This window comes from Notechis scutatus, chromosome 2 (assembly GCF_049901735.1).
Source record: "Notechis scutatus isolate UNSWTSFEM ecotype Mainland chromosome 2, rNotScu1.2, whole genome shotgun sequence".
NCBI lineage: Eukaryota > Metazoa > Chordata > Lepidosauria > Squamata > Elapidae > Notechis > Notechis scutatus.
Genome location: NC_142010.1, coordinates 174700483 through 174721574, shown reverse-complemented (window position 1 = coordinate 174721574; position 21092 = coordinate 174700483). Strand labels below are relative to the sequence as shown.

The window sequence follows — 21092 nt, the reverse complement described above, 5'->3', positions numbered from 1 at the left end:
AAATAGTTTTGGGTTCTTCTAAATTAAAAGGCAATGCCATCAGAACTCACTTTGAAGGTTTCTCTTCTTATTCAGTGAAATTTGCAAAATCATGCTATATTAAATGGAAAAGCACAATGATTTTGTATAAAACTGGCATTTGAGAGAAAAATATCCCAGGGGCATGGAAAGAAACACAATGATTTTGTGTAAAACTGGCATTTGAGAGAAAAATATCCCAGGGGCATGGAAAGAAAGAAGTGCTTTCATATATTCACCATTTATCTGCATTTCTTCTTCAAGTTACTGAGAAAGTACATGCTTGAACCAGTAAGTTAATGTGTAAGGCTGGGAGAAAGCTGTAGAAATTTGGGGAATTAAACACTAAATCTTTTTTCTTTCCACTTCTCCTTAGAATTTGTCTGTCAAGTCTATTATGTGATACTTGTATTACCGTCAGCACTTTATGTGTCTAAAACTCTTTCAGGACAAGTTACTACAGAAAGAAAGAAGAGTAAAAAAACCAAACATAAGATTAGATATATGTTAACTGGCCAATGGATGGGTTCATTTCCTCCTTAGGATTAATGTTCTAATAAAATACAGTTTTTCTGGACTTTATGCAGCATTGTGACAATTTACGCACTATGTACAATAACATTGATTTTCTTATCACCATAAGAGTGTGCTTTAAGCAAAGCTTGCAAATATGGACATGGAAATTAACAATGGCATTCCTCAGTGTATAATTTTACATTGTCCAGAGTACTGAAGTAGTACTGGATGAAGACAGGCAGACCCAACTTCTAGTCCTCACTGAACAATGGAGCTTATTGGGTAATTGGATGAGTCGATCTCTCTCAGCCCTACTTACTTCCCAATTTGCTGTGGAGATAAATTGAGGGCCATTCCCACTGTATGCCATCTTAGGCAGGCAGAATAAACAAAAATAAATATTTCCCCTAAAATGTTATGGATCATTCTTGTTCTCCTGACCACCTTATACAGATTGCTTTCCCTTCAGGTAGGTAATTTGAGACAGTCCAGGAAAAGTGAACATCAAGAATAGGATAGGGGGAATGTTTACAAACAAATCTAGGAAGCCTTTTTACATGGAGATGGTACAGCAGGATAGTGTTAGGAAATGGGGAAGCAGAAAATAGTTAGCTAAATATTATGTGGATAATCTCCTCCAGTCTATACATCCCTCCCAATATGTTATGTCACATACTGGAATTCCAGAAGTTGTCATTCCAAAACATATGAAAGGCATCATATTGGGCAAAAATTATAGTCAAAGAGATTACCAAGAACATATTCTTAGAATTTGGAAGCAAAGCCACATATTTTATGTTTATTAATAATTAGTCAATTCTGGAACAGATTTGCCCTTAACTGCTATACAGATAGTCCTCAACTTACAACCACAATTCAGCCCAGAATTTATGTTGATAAGTGAGAAATTTGTTAAGTGAGTTTTGCCCCATTTTACAACTTTTCTTGCCACATTTGTTAAGTGAATCATTGCAGTTGTTAAATTAACAACATGATTGTTAAGTGAACCTGGTTTCCCCACTAACTTTGCTTGTCAGAATGCCACAATGATGAACACATGACCTCGGGACACTGCAACCATCATAAATATGAACCAGTTGTAAAGCATCTGAATGTAAATTGTCTGATCATGGGGAGGCTGCAATGGTCATAAGTGTGAAAAATGTTCATAAGTCACTTTTTTCAGTGCTGTTGTAATTTTGAACGGTCACTAAATGAATGGTTGTTAAGTTGAGGACTACCTGAATTTGCTATTTACATCAATGAAGTCAACTATAAACAAAACAGCAGAGGATTAAAATCCCCCAAAATAAGTTAATTACCTTTAAAGCATAATCCTTCCCACTTCCAAGATCCTGAGCTTCATATACAAAAGCGAAGCCACCTAAAAAGAAATCAAGATGATTAAAAACTATCAGGCCCAAAAACCCCAGAGACAACACAAATGAGGCCATTCTTATTTGGTTACACCTAATAGACAGAATCTTGCCAGACTAAAACTATAAGCACCTAACCTAATCTAGTAGTTATAGATTGGGAAGATTCTATGGCAGGGGTGTCAAACTCACGGCCCATGGGCCAAATACGTCACGTGCTGGCCACGCCCAGCCCCAGTTTAGCGAAGGGGGGGAAAGTCATGATACGTCACGTGATGACAACATGACACCATGAGTTTGACACCCCTGTTCTAAGGTGTGGCCACTTTGAAAGCTTTCTTCCCCTCCACCACCCATTTCAAAGATCAAGTATGCCCTTTGCTTTTCCCAAACTCCTCCACAGCCTGTGCTCAGTTGAGAGGAAAACTGTCTTCCTAATTAATTTGGGCAAAACAACAGCTAAACAAGCTTGGCAGATCACCTATGAAACATATTGAAACATATTCCCTGATGCATCAAAACAAAATGTAGGTATTAAGCATGCCGTCGCTGGGGAAAGATTCTTAACTATACCTTTTTTTAAAAAAAATTCAAGCCATATGGTAGACATTATTAACAGTACCTTAAAAGAAAAGATTTCAAGCAGAGTCATATGCAACATAGCTTGAAATCTTTTTTTTTTTTTTTTTAAAGTACAATTACAACAAACCAGCATCTTTTTGTGGCCCTTTAAAGTTTCCCAGAATGAGAGGAGTAACTTCATTGAAGGGTTTATTATTGCACTGACTGATGAGATTTATATACTGCCAGCATGGCTGTAGTGGTTAAGGGAATGGGCTAGGAATAGGGTGACCCCAAGTTCTAACCCATCATCGGCTAAGGGAGCTTATTTGGGTGACTTGGGGCCAGTCATTCTTGCTCACCTTACCTGATGATTGTGGTGAGGAAGAAGCCCTGCATGTGTCAATCAAGACACTGAATAAAAGGGAATAAAGAGTATAAATCTAACAACTAAATGCTACCATTAATCACCAAGGATGTCCAGTAAGTCAACATCATAAAACAAAATATACTGTTCGACACACAACTATGAGCCAACCTGTAAAACACGTACTAAATAATCACTGGCAAAACAATCCAGCATATAAACCCAAACGTTCTCCAGAAAAGGGTTAAGAGGCCAACGGAAGGTTTTAAGCAACCCCACCACATGGTTGCTGACCACACTTGCTGCGAGCATGCAATATTCAAAACATGCTGTGCAGACCTAGTGCAGTCCTTATGCTGAAAGACTGTGCACCCTCATTTCGATATATGGATGACTAACCAGTATGTTTTCTAGTGTTTGAGGCCCTCTTAGACGTTCAAGAAGACCAACCCTGGCTCCCCTAATCCTGTTCAATGACCCACTAGCCATTTTCTGGATATTGAGAGCATATGCACCATTGTGTGTATAGAATGGTGTGCTATATTCACAATAAGAACTCCATGCAGTAGCAACATTATTTTGTGCCTACAGTTAAGTACATCGCTTGCTACTGATTTGGCAAAACAACCAGCTCTCAACTTTACGCGGAGAGTCTGCAATTCTTTAAAAAGAAGACACCCCAGGCATAACCAACAGAGGCTATGATTAGAGAAACCTATATATGTTCATAAACAAGACTGACAAGACCTGTAGGGCCATTTGTTATTACAGGTGCGCAATTTGCGCCCTCAGAAACCAATCAGATTGTTTAATGGTTGGATGAGAAATAAATTGCTCTCTGTAAAAAGATTGCTTCTAGTTTAACAGGAAACCGTAGGGCATTGAGTCATAGGTGTGAGTAGTTCCTTTGCAAGCTGTTAGTCCTCATTACACTGTGCTTCATCTGAAAAACAGCTGCCTTGTTCCTCTACTTTCCATGTAGGCATTGACTAGTGCAGTAGTGGCTAACCTTTTTGGGCTCCTGTGCCAAAAATTGTGCATGTGCTTGCGTGCCAGCACCCAGAAGGCAATGCCCCCTGCGCATGCGTGCGCAATCCCCCCCCCCTCTGCCCTCTTACCTGCCCTGCGCCTCCCAGATGATTTTTGGCTGGTTTGAGGCCTTTTGCGGCCTCCCAGAGGCTTGAGGAAAGCCTCTGCAGCCTGAAAAATAGGCCCGTTTTGTCATTTCAGGAAGTGACGAAACGGGCCTATTTTTCAGGCTACAGAGGCTTTCCTCAAGCCTCTGGGAGGCCAAAAAAAGCCTCAAACCAACTGAAAATCAGCTGAGAGGCACGCGCATGCACATTGAGGTAAGTCTGCCTGCAGCTTGCGTGCCGGCACAAATGGCAACTTACAAATCATAAATAAAAGGTCAAGAACAGGCAGCCATCTGAAAGTTTTAATATGGATAAAAGGACTTATAAAACATATATTTTTATCTATCTCAAGCAGTGGAAGAACAAGTTAAGAGTATATGATAAAGTGGATTAAGAATGTTGGTTGTAATATACCAATGGATCAGTGGGAAAATATATGGTTAAAAAGGGTGAAATTTACATTGTGTTACACTCTCAAAAAGAATGTTTATAAAATGAGTTATCTTTGGTACATGATGCCAGAGAAATAATCTAGAATGTATGAAAGTATTTCAAATGTACGAGGGCTATCCACAAAATAGATTACATTTTGCCATAGAAAAAAAACAAAGTGTAGGAAAAAAAATTTATTATATACACTTGAAAGTGACACTTAAATACTACTTTTCAACATATTCACCGAACAAATTGAGGCACTTATCATAACGGTGAACAAGCTTTGTAATTCCATTGTCATAAAATTCAACCGCGTGGTGCAAGATCGGGGCTGTAGGGTGGATGAGGAAAAATCTCCCGCTTGAAAGCATTCAGGACTTCTCGAGTGCGATTTGCTGTGTGTGGTCGGGCATTGTCATGCAAAAACAAAATTTTTGAGCTTAACTTTCCTCTACGCTTGTTCTGAATTGCTTTTCTTACGAGGATGGAAATTTCAATCGGTTTATGGTTTTTCGCCAACAAAAACCTTATCACTGATCGCACCTCACAAACCTCAAACGTTTGCTGTGAAATAACGGGCAACGATACGAACCTCCCACTAGCACGACTAGATGCAGACTGAGCGGCGCATGCACAGACCAAAGATGGACGTGCTAGCTCCGCCCCTTCTTGCTACAGACGAAAACGTAATCAATTTTGTGGATAGCCCTCATATGTTGGAAATGTGAACTACACAAAGGGGCATTTTATCACGCTTGGTGGCCATGTAAAATAGCTAAATAATTTTGCAGCATCACATCACACTCATATTGGGAGCATCAAGGTGCTTCAGGGTTGAAAAGATTAGCTGGTGACAGCACTGTTGCTCAGGGGAATGCTCAGCTGAGGCCTCATTTAATGTCCCCGACAGGAGCTGGAGAAAAGGATGGGAGCACCTCGCCCCACGGCAGCACTTGGGTCTTGAACACGGGTTTGCTGCTAGTCAACTTAGCATCCTAACCATGTGAGCCACCGTGCTCCCAAATAGTTTTGGATAAAATACATACTTTGATACAGAGGATTTTAAAGATCATTATTCAACTGAAGCCAGAACATTTTTTAGGATTAATAGATAAATAGTAAAAAAAACATGGAAAGTTATTTCAACATGTGATTATCATGTGAGATTACTACATATACAGAGATGAAGGAATGAGAGATGACAGATTTTGCTAAAATGGATACACTGACATCTTTGATTAGAGAAAAAACATCTAAATTTAGAGGTGACTGGAAGCCTCTTACGGACTTTTTGTATAAAAAAGAGGGGGGATGAACTTGTGATTTATAGCTCAGATTAGACAAGATAGACTACAGAAAGAATAATATGATGTAACTTTACAGATAGGTTAAAATATATTTGTACTTATAACTGCTACAAAGAATATTAACAGCCATTTCTTTATATTTCTTTTCTTTCTTTTTTTTCTTTTCAACTTTTTTTCATGTGCTTTTTGCTTTTTCTGATTTCTTTTTCATTTTTCTTCCTTACTTCATATTAGTTTCTATTAGTTTTCCTCTTGTTTAAAAGTTTCAATAAAAACCATACAATAAATAGAACAGGCCTGCTTGCAAGTTACCCGATCAACTGTTCCACCTTTTCTAAAGAGAATGCATACATTCAAGGCAATGTCTGAATTTATCCTACTACCTCCTCCCTCAAAGACTTCTGCTTGCTAAAGCAAGCTGCCAGTTCAGCTTAGCATCTTTTTTTTTTCAACAGCAAAGAAAATCTTGAACGCATGCAACATAATAAATAATCCTAGAGAAATGCAGCCTTTTACCCATTTCCCGTGCATTCATCATATTAGACGTAGATTGGTTCATATTCTGTATGTATCTCTGGGTAGTGTAGTATATAGTAACTAGAGTAGGGCTCTTTCTTTCCTTCCTTCCTTCCTTCCTTCCTTCCTTCCTTCCTTCCTTCCTTCCTTCCTTTCTTTCTTTCTTTCTTTCCTTCCTTCTTCTTCCTTCCTTCCTTCTTTCTTCCTTTCTTTTCTGCAGCATTCTCTAGGGCCAGGTTAAAATTCAGACAGTTTAAATGTTAGCAATAACATTATTTCTGAGGGAATAATACCCGCCATGAGTATTTGTTTTGCATCTGAGAAATTGCCATATTCCTTCGGACTATAACATCGAACACACTCATTCTGAGAGTAGGTATGTTAATAGAGAGGGTGTGATACCACAAAATTGTGAATGCTGCATACCATTAAAAGGAAGTATTAACTACATCAAAGTGCCTTTCCCATTTTTACAAGTTTGCGCCAAGTAATAGAGAAAGTTATTTTATATAGTATTCAGAAACACCACATTCCATGCCACACAATAGCTTTAAGACTTTCAACCAGCCCATTCAAAAGCCCTTAGTAAGCTTCATAATTCTCATGTTTTAAGACTACCCTGTTTCTCCAACAATACGGCCTCCCCCAATAGGAAGTCCCAGCATGTTTTATAGGCATGAAATGAAATTAAGCCCCTCCCCCAAATTAAGGCCTATATTAAAACATGCGAAATGGGGGAATGGTGGGGGCTTTCCGTTAGGAAGTACTTTTGTGGCACACCCGGATATGGTGCTGCCTGCGTTGACCCTAATACGAAGTGCCCCACCAATGCTGAGGTCAACATCCAAGCCATCACTGCCCGCCCGCCCAAAGATGCAAGGGGGGAATTAAGTCACCCCGAAAAGACAGCCTAGCCATTTTTTCAGGGCTCAAAAAAAAAGACCCGGCCTTATTATATGAGAAACACGGTATATTGTAGTTTGATATTTAATATGCATTGTAAAAAAAAGGAAACAAATTCCTTGTATGTTTAATAATAACACTTTGCCAATAAAGTATCCTATCCTATCCTATCAAAATTGAATGTCATTTGGAAAAAATATATCTCATTACCTGCCATGTACCATAGAAGCAAAAAACTAGTAAAGGACTAGTTTATAGGCTCCTCAGAAATATGATCCTGCATATTTCTCGTGTAGTAAACAATGGGGTTTTTAAGCACAGCATGCAAATGGATAACCCGATCACAGTTATTTACAACAAAGAACTTTGAACTCTCTAGTGTTGATATGATTGACTGTAGTGGTTTGCTGTACAGGTAGTCCTCAACTTACAACAGTTCACTTAGTGATCATTTGAAGTTATCACAGCATTTTAAAAAATGACTTATGACCATTTTTCACACTTATGCAGCATCCTCATGGTCACGTAATTTACATTTGGATGCTTGACAATTGACTCACATTAATGATGGTTGCAGTGTCCTGGAGTCACGTGATCATCTTCTGCAACCTTCTGACAAGCAAAGTCAATGGGGAAACTATTCATTTAACAACCATTTTACTGATTTAACAACTGCAGTGATTCACTTAATAAACGTGGCAATTAAAGTCATAAAATTGGGCAAAACTCACTTAACAAATTTCTCACTTAGCAACAGAAATTTGGGGCTCAATTGCAGTTGTAAGTTGAGGACTACCTATATTGCAGTAAATATGTGGTTTATTTTATATAAACATCTACAGTTATACAAACAGTTATGTAATAAACAACAATGCCTAAGGCATATGTAATATTCGAAGTAGCCTACCAATAAGTTTTAGGACTCATAATACAGAGAAGTTTAGCTGCATTAAAGAGATATCAGCCTTGAACTTGTCTGAACTTGTAATCAGGTCATACATACATACATACTCTAAACTTACCATAACAAATTTTGAACTTTAGGATTACCAAAGGCCTCATTTCTTTCATTTATCACAAAAGAAGATGAGAATGGGATGGAGAGAAAGATTATAGTTTCTCATAAAATGTATACCAGCATCTAAAATTTTAGATACTGTTCCTAAACTAATTAGAAAATTTTCTAAGGGATATCGCAGGAATCAACAATCCTTCTTGTGGTGATTTCTGCATACAGGGAACAAAATCAATGCAGAAAATCAGCAGAGTCATATATTTGCTGTAGAACCGTGATGGCGAACCTATGGCACGCATGCCACGGGTGGCACGCGGAGCCATTTGTGCCAGCATGCAAACTGCAGGCAAACTTACCTCACAGCTGATTTTTAGCCAGCTTGAGGCCTTTTTCGGAAGGCTTCTGCAGGCTTTGCAGGCCCAAAATTAGCCCCGTTTCTTCACTTCCTGTTTTTTTCTGAAGCCTGCAGAAGCCTTCTTCAAGCCTCTGGGAGGCCGAAAAAGGCCTCAAACCAGCCGAAAATCAGATGTGAGGCGCAGTGCAGATAAGGGGGTGGGGGGGTGATTGTGTGCGGATGCGTAGGGGGCGTGGGAGAGCGCGCATTGTCTTCTGGGTGCTGGCACATGAGCGCGAGCGTGCAAGCGCACGCACAATTTTTGGCACAGGAGCCCAAAAATTAGCCATCACTGCTATAGAAGGTAGCAGGACCTAGGGAATAAGCAAATTTAAGATTGAAGAATTCCTATCCTCTGCTGAGGATTGATATGTGCCTCCTTCAGAACTTTTTTAATTAAAAAAAAAAAAGATGAAATCCAAATCACAAAACAATAAAAGGTATGACCCTTCCACTTCCTTTCCCAATCTGATTTATCTTTTTCCTCAATCCTTTCTTCTGATCAAGTGACTTGTATTTTTCTATACAGCCTTTCCTAGTCTAGTGCTACTCAGATGTGCCAGACGGCAACTATAGCTAATAATAGCATGCTGCTAATAATGTCTATTGTGGTCTAATATAACTGTAGGAAAGCTGCTCTTTTAAGATACTGTGAACAAGTAATATATACCATTTGCTCCCTAGTAACTAAATGAAGTTTTATTTTGCAGCCATAAGGTATTTACAATTGGATTGCTTCTAGAAACACTGCATTCTTCATGATAATTAAAAGGCATTCAAATTTCAATATTTGGTAGTAGGCCAAGAGGTTTAAGCTCCAGAACACAGAAATACTTGGAACCTTAAGTAAGGCAGCTAAAGTAACATTTCTTATTCCCACTCAGATTTTTTATCTAACAGAACAAAACAAATTCCAAGATGCAGGTATACTTCCGCTATTTCAAGGTAATACTTTTCAAAAGTCAGCTCTCTGGGAAGCCATGATAAGGGCAAATGCCCAGAAAGATTGCTTGGGACTACCGCAGTGAGAAAGAATGCCAGTTTATATATTGCAAGACGCTTAGAAAGAACAATAACGGGGTGCCCCAAAATATAGAACATATCTCATTAAGACAGAAGACATACAGAATATAGATCAGCCCAGTTCTATGAGCTCATGCAGTGTTCTTTGATTGTAATTCCTTTCCCCAATGATTACACACCTCCCGTGCACTGGAATTTGGGTTAACCAATTAAATAAAGCATGATGTTTGGCAACAGCAAATTCTGTTTTACCAACAGCGTTATTAATACAGGACACTCACTGCAACAGCATGCACATTGGCCACAGTGGTCGTGCTCAAGGATTCACCTGGAATCAGATGCGGATTACAGACAGTCCTCGTCTTACGACCACAACTGAGCTCAGGATGTATGTTCCTAAGCGAGAAATGTGTTAATGTGTTTTGCCCCATTTTACGATGTTTCTTGTCACATTTGTTAAGTGAATCATTGCAGTTGTTAAATTAGTAACGCGGTTGTTAAGAGCCTTCCCCATCGACCTTGCTTGTCAAAAGATCGCAAACAATGATTCCATGATCCTGGGACACTGCAGCTGTCATAAGTATCAAGTACCCAAATGTAGATCACGAGACGGTGGGGATGTTGCAACAGTCATAAGTGTGAAAAACAGTCATAAGTCACTTTTTTCAGTGACATTGTGTAACTTTGAACAGTCACTAAATGAACTGTTGTAAGACAAGGACTACCTGCTTGTCTTACAACGCTACTAATTAGCATTGTCTAATGCCTAAAGAGTGAACAGGATACCCCACAAAAGGCATTTAAGGCTAGCAAGACATCAGCTCATGACTGGTGGTGGTGAACAAATGAAGTGGTGAATATTAGGGAGAAGGATGGGTTGGCTGGAGTAGCTGTTGATCAGATGGTTGCTTCACTGAAGGCTGGCATTACTAGGTTGAGCGGGAATAAGGTTCCTGCTCATTGGCAAGTTGGCTGGAAGTTACGTTAGAAAAAGATTCAGGAATTCCACGAAGGAGGAAGAAGGTGAGATGCAAACAACTAAATGGCAGAGGAAAGCAAGATAAAGAGACTCTGACCTGGTTAAGACAGAACAGCAACCAGCAAAATGGTGCCAAATGCCTCTATTCTGGAGTTGGAACCCAGACTGCTAGTACCCCTAGCTTCATGTTGGCCGTTGGTGAATATCAAACCACTAAGTAATAAGACCGTATTGTTTTTCGTGACCTCATTGGGAATGAACCAGTGAGCCTTGCATGCATGATTGAGAGAACTGGTTGAACAAGATTGAGATGTTGCTCTGTCCAGTTTGGGTTTAGTTGCTTCAGTGGCTGTGACTTCAAAGCTGGGGGTGCGGTGTAATGTTCCTGAGGGGCTTTAGCTATAAGCCTGGACTGTGTTCCAAAGATGATCGGCTGTGAATGTCAGCGTTTAGATGATAAAGCTGGTATATCACCCATCCTGCCAACTAACAGTAGTCCTTCCTGAATTCCTAGACCTTGTGTCAGGCCTAGTGGTAAATTTTCCCTGGGGGGAAACAATATTGGGGAACTTTGATTCTGAGGAAGTGAAGTAAAAACTGGGAAGGCTCAGGAATTCACAGCCTCCATGGACCTGGCCTACGTAATTAACAAATCCATACTATTCTTTGTTATGGTTAGCTCACTGCCATGTAAATGACTGGCACCTGTGATCTCTACAAAAGGGAGGAGGGCTCAGCAGGCTTGTTGCCCCAGCCACTTAAGGGATCTGTTTTCAAAAGGATCTAGGGATTTTTCCAGTTATATCGCAGCAAGAGTTCTACCATGCATCTCAGAGACTTCTGGAATTCACAAACAATAGCACTGAATGTAATTGCTTGGGAGTTGCCTCTCCTGGTTTGTTGATCCCACAAGATGAAATACCTGAAGCGATGCCTACAGCACCAATAGAGGAAGGCAAGGAGTTTCACTGAGCAGAGGCATGAACTCATCTGCAGGCCTATACTAAGGCAACAAAAGTAGTAAAGTCGTTCTTTGCACTTACTACCTTGGTAGAATATTATCCACTCTCCCTGTTGCAGAGCATTGGACAGGACAACTTTCATCCAACCCACTGTGACCTATTGTTTGCTGGACTTCTGCAGATAAAATTACTTAAGATTTCAGAGCCATATGGACAGACACAAATGAGGAGGCTGGAATAACAATTTGCAAAGTAATATAGGAATTGTCCCCGTACTAGTATTAATCTCCTTGAAGGATGCAGTGACACGCCTGCTCCTGAACAAACTATTTTTCAATCTGGCAATTTTAGATTACCCATCTAGTCTCCAATCTTCTCTTTTTAGAGAAGGTTTTAAGAAAAATGATTGGAGCATCAGAGGCAGGAGATCCTAGATAAATTGTATTATGTTATGTAAAGTGTTTTATCCGGATCTTTTTCAGAGTTTAGATTTGGGCATGAGATGGAAACAGCATTGGTTTCTTTGTCAAATCCTGGATGGAGGCGGCATGGCCTTCCTGTGGTAGCTTTTAGTGACATCAGTTGTGGTGTTCTTCTGAGCTTCCTGTGACGGTTGGAGGTCGATGGCATTGCTTTAAAATGGTTCTGCTTCTTACTGAGGAGGTGGCTCGAATCGATCATATGGGAACAGGAATGGTCTAGACCAAGGGTCCCCAACCACCGGTCCACGGACCGGTACCGGGCCGCTGGTTTGCTGGGCGCCGCCATCTTTTTTTGATGAAAAAGTGCTTCCGGTGACCTTTTCCGGGTAGAAAGCTCACCGGAAGCACTTTTTCATCAAAAAAAGATGGCGGTGCCCAGCTGATGCCGGTACCGGGCCGCGGCATAAAAAAGGTTGGGGATCACTGGTCTAGACATTAAGTCACTCTTCTGTGGGGTACTACACAATGCTCAGTTATCTCTCTCGTTATTGAACACCTTAATGAAACAAAAGAGTTGTTATATGTGGATTGGGGATAAGGTACATGTCTTCAGACAACAGCAGCTCCCTCGGCCAAGAAACAAGAAATGAGCCCTGTGCCTTAGACTCAAACGCAGGCAGACTAAAAGGGAAACCTTTCTGTTTTACCTTTTTACAATTAACATGCATGTTCTGTTTTACCTTTTTACAATTAATATGCATATGATATTCCATGTGTATAATATCCCAGATTAGGCTAGAGATTCCTGGAAGTTCCTCCCCTAATGATTGAAGAATGGGTGACATAAACAACCTAAAGCTGAACCCCAGCAAGAAAAAGATTCCATTTGTTTGGAAAGCATTGTCTTCCTCTTTGTTAGCTCAGAAACGACAATATGACAATTTGAAAGTAAAAGAACAATGTTGGGGGGAGGGGGAGTGTTGAAAATATCTATTCAGTTGCACTTGGGCTATTCTTTCTAAAAGGTGGATACAAGTACCGTATATACTCGAGTATAAGTCGACCCGAATATAAGCCGAGGCACCTAATTTCACACAAAAAAACTGGGAAAACTTATTGACTCGAGTATAAGCCGAGGGTGGGGAATGCAGCAGCTACTGGTAAATTTCAAAAATAAAAATAATTAATTTGGGAAACGATCTCACTATCATGAAAGGTTTAATTGATTCACTAACCCAAAAGAAGAAGATGATGATGACAGCGGGAGGCAGGAGTCACTCTCTTCCCCTCCCTCGGAGGCCCCTGAGTCAGGAGTCACTACCGCGGCGCGGCCCCAGTCCCGCGCCTCGGGAAGGGAAAGGCAAAGCGCTTTTTGCCTTTCCCTTCCCGGCTGGGCTGTTGGGAGTGGCTGCCGCCGGAGGCCGCGACTCCACACCATTTTTTTTCAGAGGGGAATCTGACTCGAGTATAAGCCGAGGGGATTTTTTTCAGCACAAAAAATGGGCTGAAAAACTAGGCTTATACTCGAGTATATACAGTATATTTATTACAGATTTCAATCACATAGGCAGAATCTGAAGACTTCCAACTCTTTTGAAAAAAAAGAGGCATGTATACTTCTCATAAAGTCGTGAATTCTTTAAGTGACCAGCCAGTTACTTGACAACATATTTGTGTGAACTTCTTGACAACTCAGAATAGTCTCTGCTTACAGCAAGACTCCAAATGCCAGACTCAGTTATAGAAAACAGTTTCATGTTTACATGCTGTGCTATTATTTTATCTGTTCTTCCATGGTAGTTCTTGAAGCACTGCAAGTCATCATAATAAAATTGAATACCCTATCATTTAGTTATTAATTGGTATTCTTGACACATATTAACAATTAGTGTCACATCCTCTGTAGGCTGAGCCTCTGTACATTAGTGTAGAAATCACCCTTAAGACCGTAAGATTTTTTTTTTTTTAAAGAAATCTACCAACCAATTTGCTACCTTTCTCTCTTAAAATTGTGAATTTTTCTACTTACCAATTACTGGTAGCAGTAAGTAACACTATAGGTTTCTTGGGATAAACACATTATCCAAATCCTTCGCAATTTAGCATTTTATAAATCAGGGGTGTACAACTTGATTTCATTGAGGGCCGCATCAGGGTTGTGTTTGACCTCGGGGGCTGGGGTGGGTGTGGCTAGGGTGGGCATGGCCAGTTCGATGTCACTCATGTCAGAGGCGACTGTGGTGGCCCGATCACTCTGCCAGTGAAAACGGGCTCCCGAGCTTCGATTTTGGCTGTGATGGCATCCTGCAACCCACTGCCAGTGAAAATGGAGCTAGGAGGGCTGCCTGCGGCCTTCCTGAGCTCCATTTTCGCTGGCAAGGCACTGCAGGCTGGTCCTTCACTGTTTCCAGGGTGGCCCCATGGGCCAGATCTAAGCACCTCGCAGGCCAAATTCGGCCCCCAGGCCTTGAGTTTGACACCATTATAAATCATAAGGGTGGCATTTCTATTTATCTTAATTCATACTAAAGTCTCAATTATTATTTTCCAATGTATAAATTATGGTTTATTTTTAAAATGACTTTCAGAAAAGTAGTAAGTCAAGGCATATAATTATGCCTACTACAGTTGCAATGCAAACCACAATAATTCTCTATCACTCATATAAGTTATCTATCTATTGGCCTTTACAGGGGTTGTGGTTATCCTTTACTTACAAGAATTAGGGTTAGAGGCTGATTTGCAAACCATATCTACAGCTAATTCACTTTTTTGTTGTGACTGACATTAACCTAAGGGAAAGCAGAGGAAATCTCATAGAAGTTGCTGGAAAGAAAATGCACAAAGCCCATCACTGCTATTAATAAAAGTGCAAGAGGTAGTGTATCTGCAGTCATTTGTGTTGATAACACCGTTAAGCCATAATGTAGCATATGATTTCACACTACATGCTGAGCCAAAACAAACTCATTATAGTTTTACATAATGGGCTGGTTCCTATTTCGTAGTGCCATAAAAAGTAACTTTAGACTTACTAACAGCTTTTTAGTGTATTTTGTGCCTCAAATTTCCCAGTCTAGCAAAACTCAACAATCATGAGCATCCAAAAATGATACACTTTTGATGTACCACCATGTATTTTAAAAATATATAAAATTAAGTGTACAGTCCTCTAAACTCTAGTCCAATTCATAATACTAAAACTCAAATTTTTCATGTTATAGAAGTCAAAGGCAGGATTCTTTTAAAAATTAAAACATTTTTGTATAATCTGTGGCTTATGTTTCTGTACATAAAAAAGTATTTTTCAAGTGGTTTGATAATACCATTAAGGTAATAGTATCTATAACAAGACTATAGCAGGCTACATTGTTCCACCACATCTTATTTTTATTTTCCGTCTTCAATATTTGTCATTTACATTTGTTTAATTTTACACATAACTCATAACTCACTACTACTTAATCAATCCACATGTTGAAATATAATCAATACAGATAAATGAATATTAGTGCCATACAGTAGCACCTGTAGGAACAATCTTTGTCTTACATTCATTCATACATCATGTTAATGTGATTTAATTTTGTTTTAATATGTAGTGCATCATATGCATTGTGATTTGTAAACAATGGAAAAGGCCTTAGTGTACACCCCAGCCAATTGTTTTTTATTATTATTAAACATTAAACTTGTTGAAGACCTGAAAGACAGGATCAGGGACAGAACATTATGGAGAAAATCTATCTAGATGGTTGCCAAGAATTGACACTAACTTGATAGCATACAATCAATCAGGCATCACTATTCAATATAATATATAAACTACTTCAAATAAAAAGCTTGTTATTTTAAATCCATCAGTGGAGGATTAATCTTTCCCCTGTCCTGGAATATTAGAAGCATTAAATTCCTACATAGGACTTCTGATGAAGCAATGGTGACTGAAGATGGCTCTGCTGAGAACAGAACTACTAATCATGGTGGCAGGACAAGGAACTGGCAAATTAGATCAGCTCCTTGGAGTTCCTCCCCGGATAAAGGAGAGGATCTGGGATTGTCCACATGCACTCCATACAGTGGGTCCCCACAAGGAGACTATAAAACAGCAGTCTCTCTGTGAGTTTTAGAGCTCTAGAAGCTGACCGAAAGCCATTTTTTCTGAAGCCACAATTTGGTACCTTCAAAAATACATTGGGTTTGCATATATTTTTTCTTAATCACTTCTGGAAATTGCTTAACAGCTTTTTGGATAGCAAGAATTGTCAAGAAGGCAAAGTTTCATTACACCACATGAATGATTCCTTAAAAAAATATTTTTTATAGAAGTTTGGGGGGGGGGAGGGAATCTTACTATAGAGTAAAAAGCCAAAGGGTGATTAGTACACTGATTGTGCAATGTTATAAATGAACTAAGAGATGGGATGGGTTTGAAATTAGATTTTGAAGTTAATTACAAACAAGCTTCCTCTGTGTTATTTAAAATTCTATTAAAAATATGAAAAGATTTAGAAACTACAGTAAGCGTAAGAAATATTCCCATGGGAAAATATTCTGGATTAGAGAAAAACATAAGACTCGAAGGAACCAGAAAGAATTAACATAATTAAAAGACAAGAGAACCACTAGTATAGAAATAAAATATTTAAATTTGGGGAAATTCAAGGATATTTTGGAGGCAATGCAATCAGAAGTTATTCTTAAGATTGCATGCCACATAAAAAGGATCTAAAAGATGTGATGGAAGAGGATAAATGAGTGGTGGATGTGGATTTGAAAATGACAAGCTACAAGAATATGGAAAAAGCTGTTACACTGGATATACAAATAAAACCAGTTGATGTCTTCATAACTAAAATGGACACACAAATAATAAAACAGAAGAATTACTTGGACAACATTCTTATCTTGGACTTTCAAAGCACATACGTTAAATTTATGAAGGAGTTCCTGAGAAAAAGGCAAAGAAAAAATGAAAAGAAATACACTTTTGGGATACTATTTAAAGGGATTAAAGAGCAAGATTTTTAAAAACAAAGGAAAGGAATATAAAGTTGGCTTAGCTGATCAAGGTTAAAATACATATGGTGTTTCTGGTAGTTTTTAATGGGTTTTAGAAACTGACTAAATAATAAGATTTTAAAGATTGCTCTATATAAAAGATAATATGAAAAGAAAAAAAATTCTGTTATATTTTGAAATAAGGAAAGGAACACAAAGTAGGTTTCTTAAGGTTAAAATACAAACACACACAAATACACATTTTTTGCAAATCTTAATGAATTTTTGCTGATTAGGATTGATAAGGCTTTAACGTTTGTCTTTAGATAAGACATCTGAGATGAAAAGATCTGCTGTAATATCAGAGAAGGTGATGTTATTGAAATTGTATTTGTCTTGATGAAGGGGGGAATCAGTTTCTTATATACTTTTCTTTTTTCTTCCTTTTTATTTTTTCCTCTGCACTTTTTTTTCTTTTTCCTTTTTGATTTGTTAGAAACTAATTTGTATATTTTTCCTTAGTTTTTTAATCTTTGTATCTGCAAAATTCAGTAACAATTATTAAAAACAAAACTCCTACATGGGAGAGCATTTAAACAGTAAATTACCGGACTATCCTGATGAAAACAGTCCACTTTACCAATAATTCTTAAAAAGAAAATAAATCAAGACAGCTTTTTTTTTTAGCATTATACAAATATATGTAACCAGGTCTGTTATATGCTAAAATTCATCTCATTTTGAAATATTATCATTCAAGACATGAAAATGTCCTGGCTAAGATTACATATCATACTCATGTGCGATTTATTTAAACATAGTTGACTGAATTCAGATAAATATCTGAAACTGCCCAATATACACAGCCATATAAACCATGTTTTACAAATCAGAGTAACCTGATACGCACAATATTCTAAGCAAAAAACAAATAAATCACCTTATGGAATAGTTGATGCTGAACAAAACACAACTGAACAAAGCTATCGGCCAACATATTGCCATATTTCAGATAAAATCTAGAAGGGTGCATTCCAGCTATAAGAGTTGGATCCTAAAACAAGGTGATCATTTGCTCTGTCTTATTTTTGGAATGGGCAAACCATGCAGGTGCAATAGCACCCTAGTATACTAAGCCTTACCTCTACAACCTCTCCAGTGACTATGCATTTTCTAATGCCCTAAAACAGTATACAATGACAATTAAAATGAAATATTTCAGTTTTAACAGCAGGGTGGTTGAAAAAAATAATAATTCTGGAGAAAAGAATGCTTGAAAGCTCAAGAACTCACCAAAATAAATATTTAGTGTAAGAACAGAAAATTTACACCATTCAACTTTATTCTCTTTCACTTTAGCCCAGGGGAGGGACTGTATCTTTTATCAACACAGGATTTTCAAAGTGTACCTTTATTAATCAAGTCCTGCAGCACAGCATATTTCATAAATATTGTATGTATATTAAAATAATTTTTGGATGATATCCCCCAAACTATGTTAAAGTGTTCATCTGAGACTTGCTTAACAGGTTGAATGGGGCAATATTTCTGGAATAGAACAGCCTGTCCGGTGAGGGATGGAAGGAAGAAATCAGAACTCTTGGTTTGGACATATGAGTCATCAAGGTACCTTCCCTTTCAATATCTTTAATAGTTAACTTCACCAAACTCTATTAACTTTCTGTTTAAGGATTTTAGTCACATGAAACAATACACTTTCACAGGAAAAGCTTCACAAATCTAGTAAATCTATCCTCAAATGAACAGTAACACTAATAGCACAGGTTTAAATCTTATCCTGTAGACCAAAGAATATTTTAGATTCTAATGGCAGTTTTTTGAGTAGTAAAAAGTTAACAGCAAAACAGTCATGTGTGTCACTTTCCCCAAAAGATGGGGGAGGGAGGAGAAGGAAAGAAAAAAAATTAATATTGGAAAGGGAAAGCACTTTCTAAGATGACAACATTAGGCACAAAGCAATATGCCTTAAACCCAAATATTAAATTTGTAAGACGTACAGCATATAGACTAACCAAATATAAAGACAGAAATGAAGGTGGAAGAATTAAAACTGTCATAAAATCTCTACTAAGGAGATCCATAGTTATTCCCAACAAATCTAGAAACAACAGAGCTTTACAGTAGTCTCAGTTGACATGATTTCAACTAGGGACAAAATACGAGTACAAATGAGACTTTCGCTGCCATCAAAGTTTAGGAAAATACATAACTGATCATTTGTCAGTGTTTACCCATGTAACACACATACATGTTTAGAAACCACAACATGCAGTTACACAATACCATGCCCGGTTCACCAGGAATATATGTTTGAAATGGTTCTGAACATTAGTTCTCTGGAACCAAATAGCCATACAGCTGTAAATATATTTGGAAATTCTTGTATGCTGAGACTTCTAGCACCTTGTAAAAGATCCATCTGCTACAACCCCCACCTCCAGGTTAATTCTTCTTTATTGTATTATTTCATGGGAAGAAATGAGGAAATCTCTTATCCAGGAACATTACTGTGAAATATGTCCAGGCAGCACTGTGAGACATAGCAAAATTGCCTTTGCTAAGTTTTAGACCCTGGATCCAATGCACAAAAGTCAAATGCATAAAATGCATAACTCTTCAGATAGCTATGGAAAAAGCAATAACACCTTACTGACAATGGAACATGAAAAATCCTAAATGGAAAAAAAGGTCATTCATATCTGCCAAACCACAATACCTTAAGACCAAATCAGTATCTGATAAAGGCTATTATTTTATTTATTCCTGCTCCTTCCCCTTTAATCACAGCTTGTTAAGGACAATTTATTAACACACTGGTATCTCTACCAGGAAGACTCCCTCCCATAAATGTCACACTTGTCAAAAATAAAAAAAAATGCTGCTGCTGTCTTTGCTACTCCCTTAAAGACCTTTCTTCCGCCTTCCTTTTCTTCCTAATGTCTCCTTGACAAATTTAAGAATTCACATTCACCCATATACACACACACCAAGGCCAATTTCCTTTTCCATTGCTATACAATGCCAGAGGGGGGGTTTATTTGGTGTAAAAACCTCGTTCTTTCAAAAGTAATAAAATGGAAAGCAGGGCTAAAAATAAATACTGAATTATTCTTATATTGGGGGGGTTATTCGCATCCTGGCTCCTAGGGATGCCTTATATGTGGTCTGTTTCCTGGAACTGAAATGGAAAAGGTAGCAGGAGGAAAAAGAGAAGGGAGAAGGAGGAAAAAAAGAAGAAGAAATTGGAGAAGGAGGGAAGGAGGAAAGAGGTGAGAGCCGCCTGACCACATCGGTTCGCGCCCTTCCCCGCGATCTGGAGCGGGGGTGGGGGTTGGACTCGAAGCGCACCCCAGGCGGAGCTCCCTCCGCCCCGCTCCTGCCCCACGCACCTTCCGCGATGACCTTCTTGATCCGCAGCTTCATGTCGCCCAACTCCACCACCTGCCCCACGAAATCGTTTTGATCCCGGCTGGCGGCTCCTAAAGAGCCGGGCCCGGCCAAGAACTCCAACGCCGACTGCAACAGCGACATGGCAACTCAAGCCGGGACTGATGGAGGGTCGAGCGGTGGGGTGGGAGAGCGCCGGCCGAACCCGGCCGGTTCCGTCTACCGCCGCCGCCAATTACACCCTTGCTCAGCCCCGCCGTACTCGCCCGCTCCTCCAGCCCGCACCGACCCCACTTCCGCCAACGTTGTTCGTCAGAGGCAAGGAAGCCGGGGCCCCGCCCACTTTGTCGTGTCGCCCCGCCTCCTCCCGTCCCGCCCTGCCCTGCCGGCCCTTCGCAAAGAGGTGCGGTGAAGACGAGAATCCCTATACGTCGGGTGCCTCCTCGAAAGGGCAACGACGCTTTTCAACGTTGGCCCTTCCTGACGGTGAAAAGATTTTAAGGGGAGCAGCAAGCCCCCCTGCTTTGCTCTTTGCCTATGTATTTATGCATATGGAGATGTAGAAATGATTGGATGGATGGATGGATGGATAGATAGATAGATAGATAGGATGGATAGATAAGATAGATAGATAGATAGATAGATAGATAGATAGATAGATAGATAGATAGATAGATAGATAGATAGATAGATAGATAGATAGATAGATAGATAGATAGATAGATAGATAGATGTATGGATGGATGGATAGAT

General features: G+C 39.1%; 1 protein-coding gene across 2 annotated transcripts in view; it reads right to left on the bottom strand.

Moving 5' to 3' along the window:
- GAK (cyclin G associated kinase) overlaps positions 1-20662 on the bottom strand; it is an 82097-nt gene extending 61435 nt beyond the window's left edge. For both annotated transcript variants that reach the window (XM_026672993.2, XM_026672994.2), the window contains exons 1-2: positions 20342-20662; positions 1857-1918 (exon numbers count right to left, since the gene is read on the bottom strand). In XM_026672993.2, coding sequence (XP_026528778.2) covers positions 1857-1918; positions 20342-20483 — 204 coding nt within the window. In that variant the 5' untranslated portion in view covers positions 20484-20662. The remainder of the gene's footprint in view (positions 1-1856; positions 1919-20341) is intronic.
- Between the last annotated feature and the right edge of the window lie 430 nt (positions 20663-21092).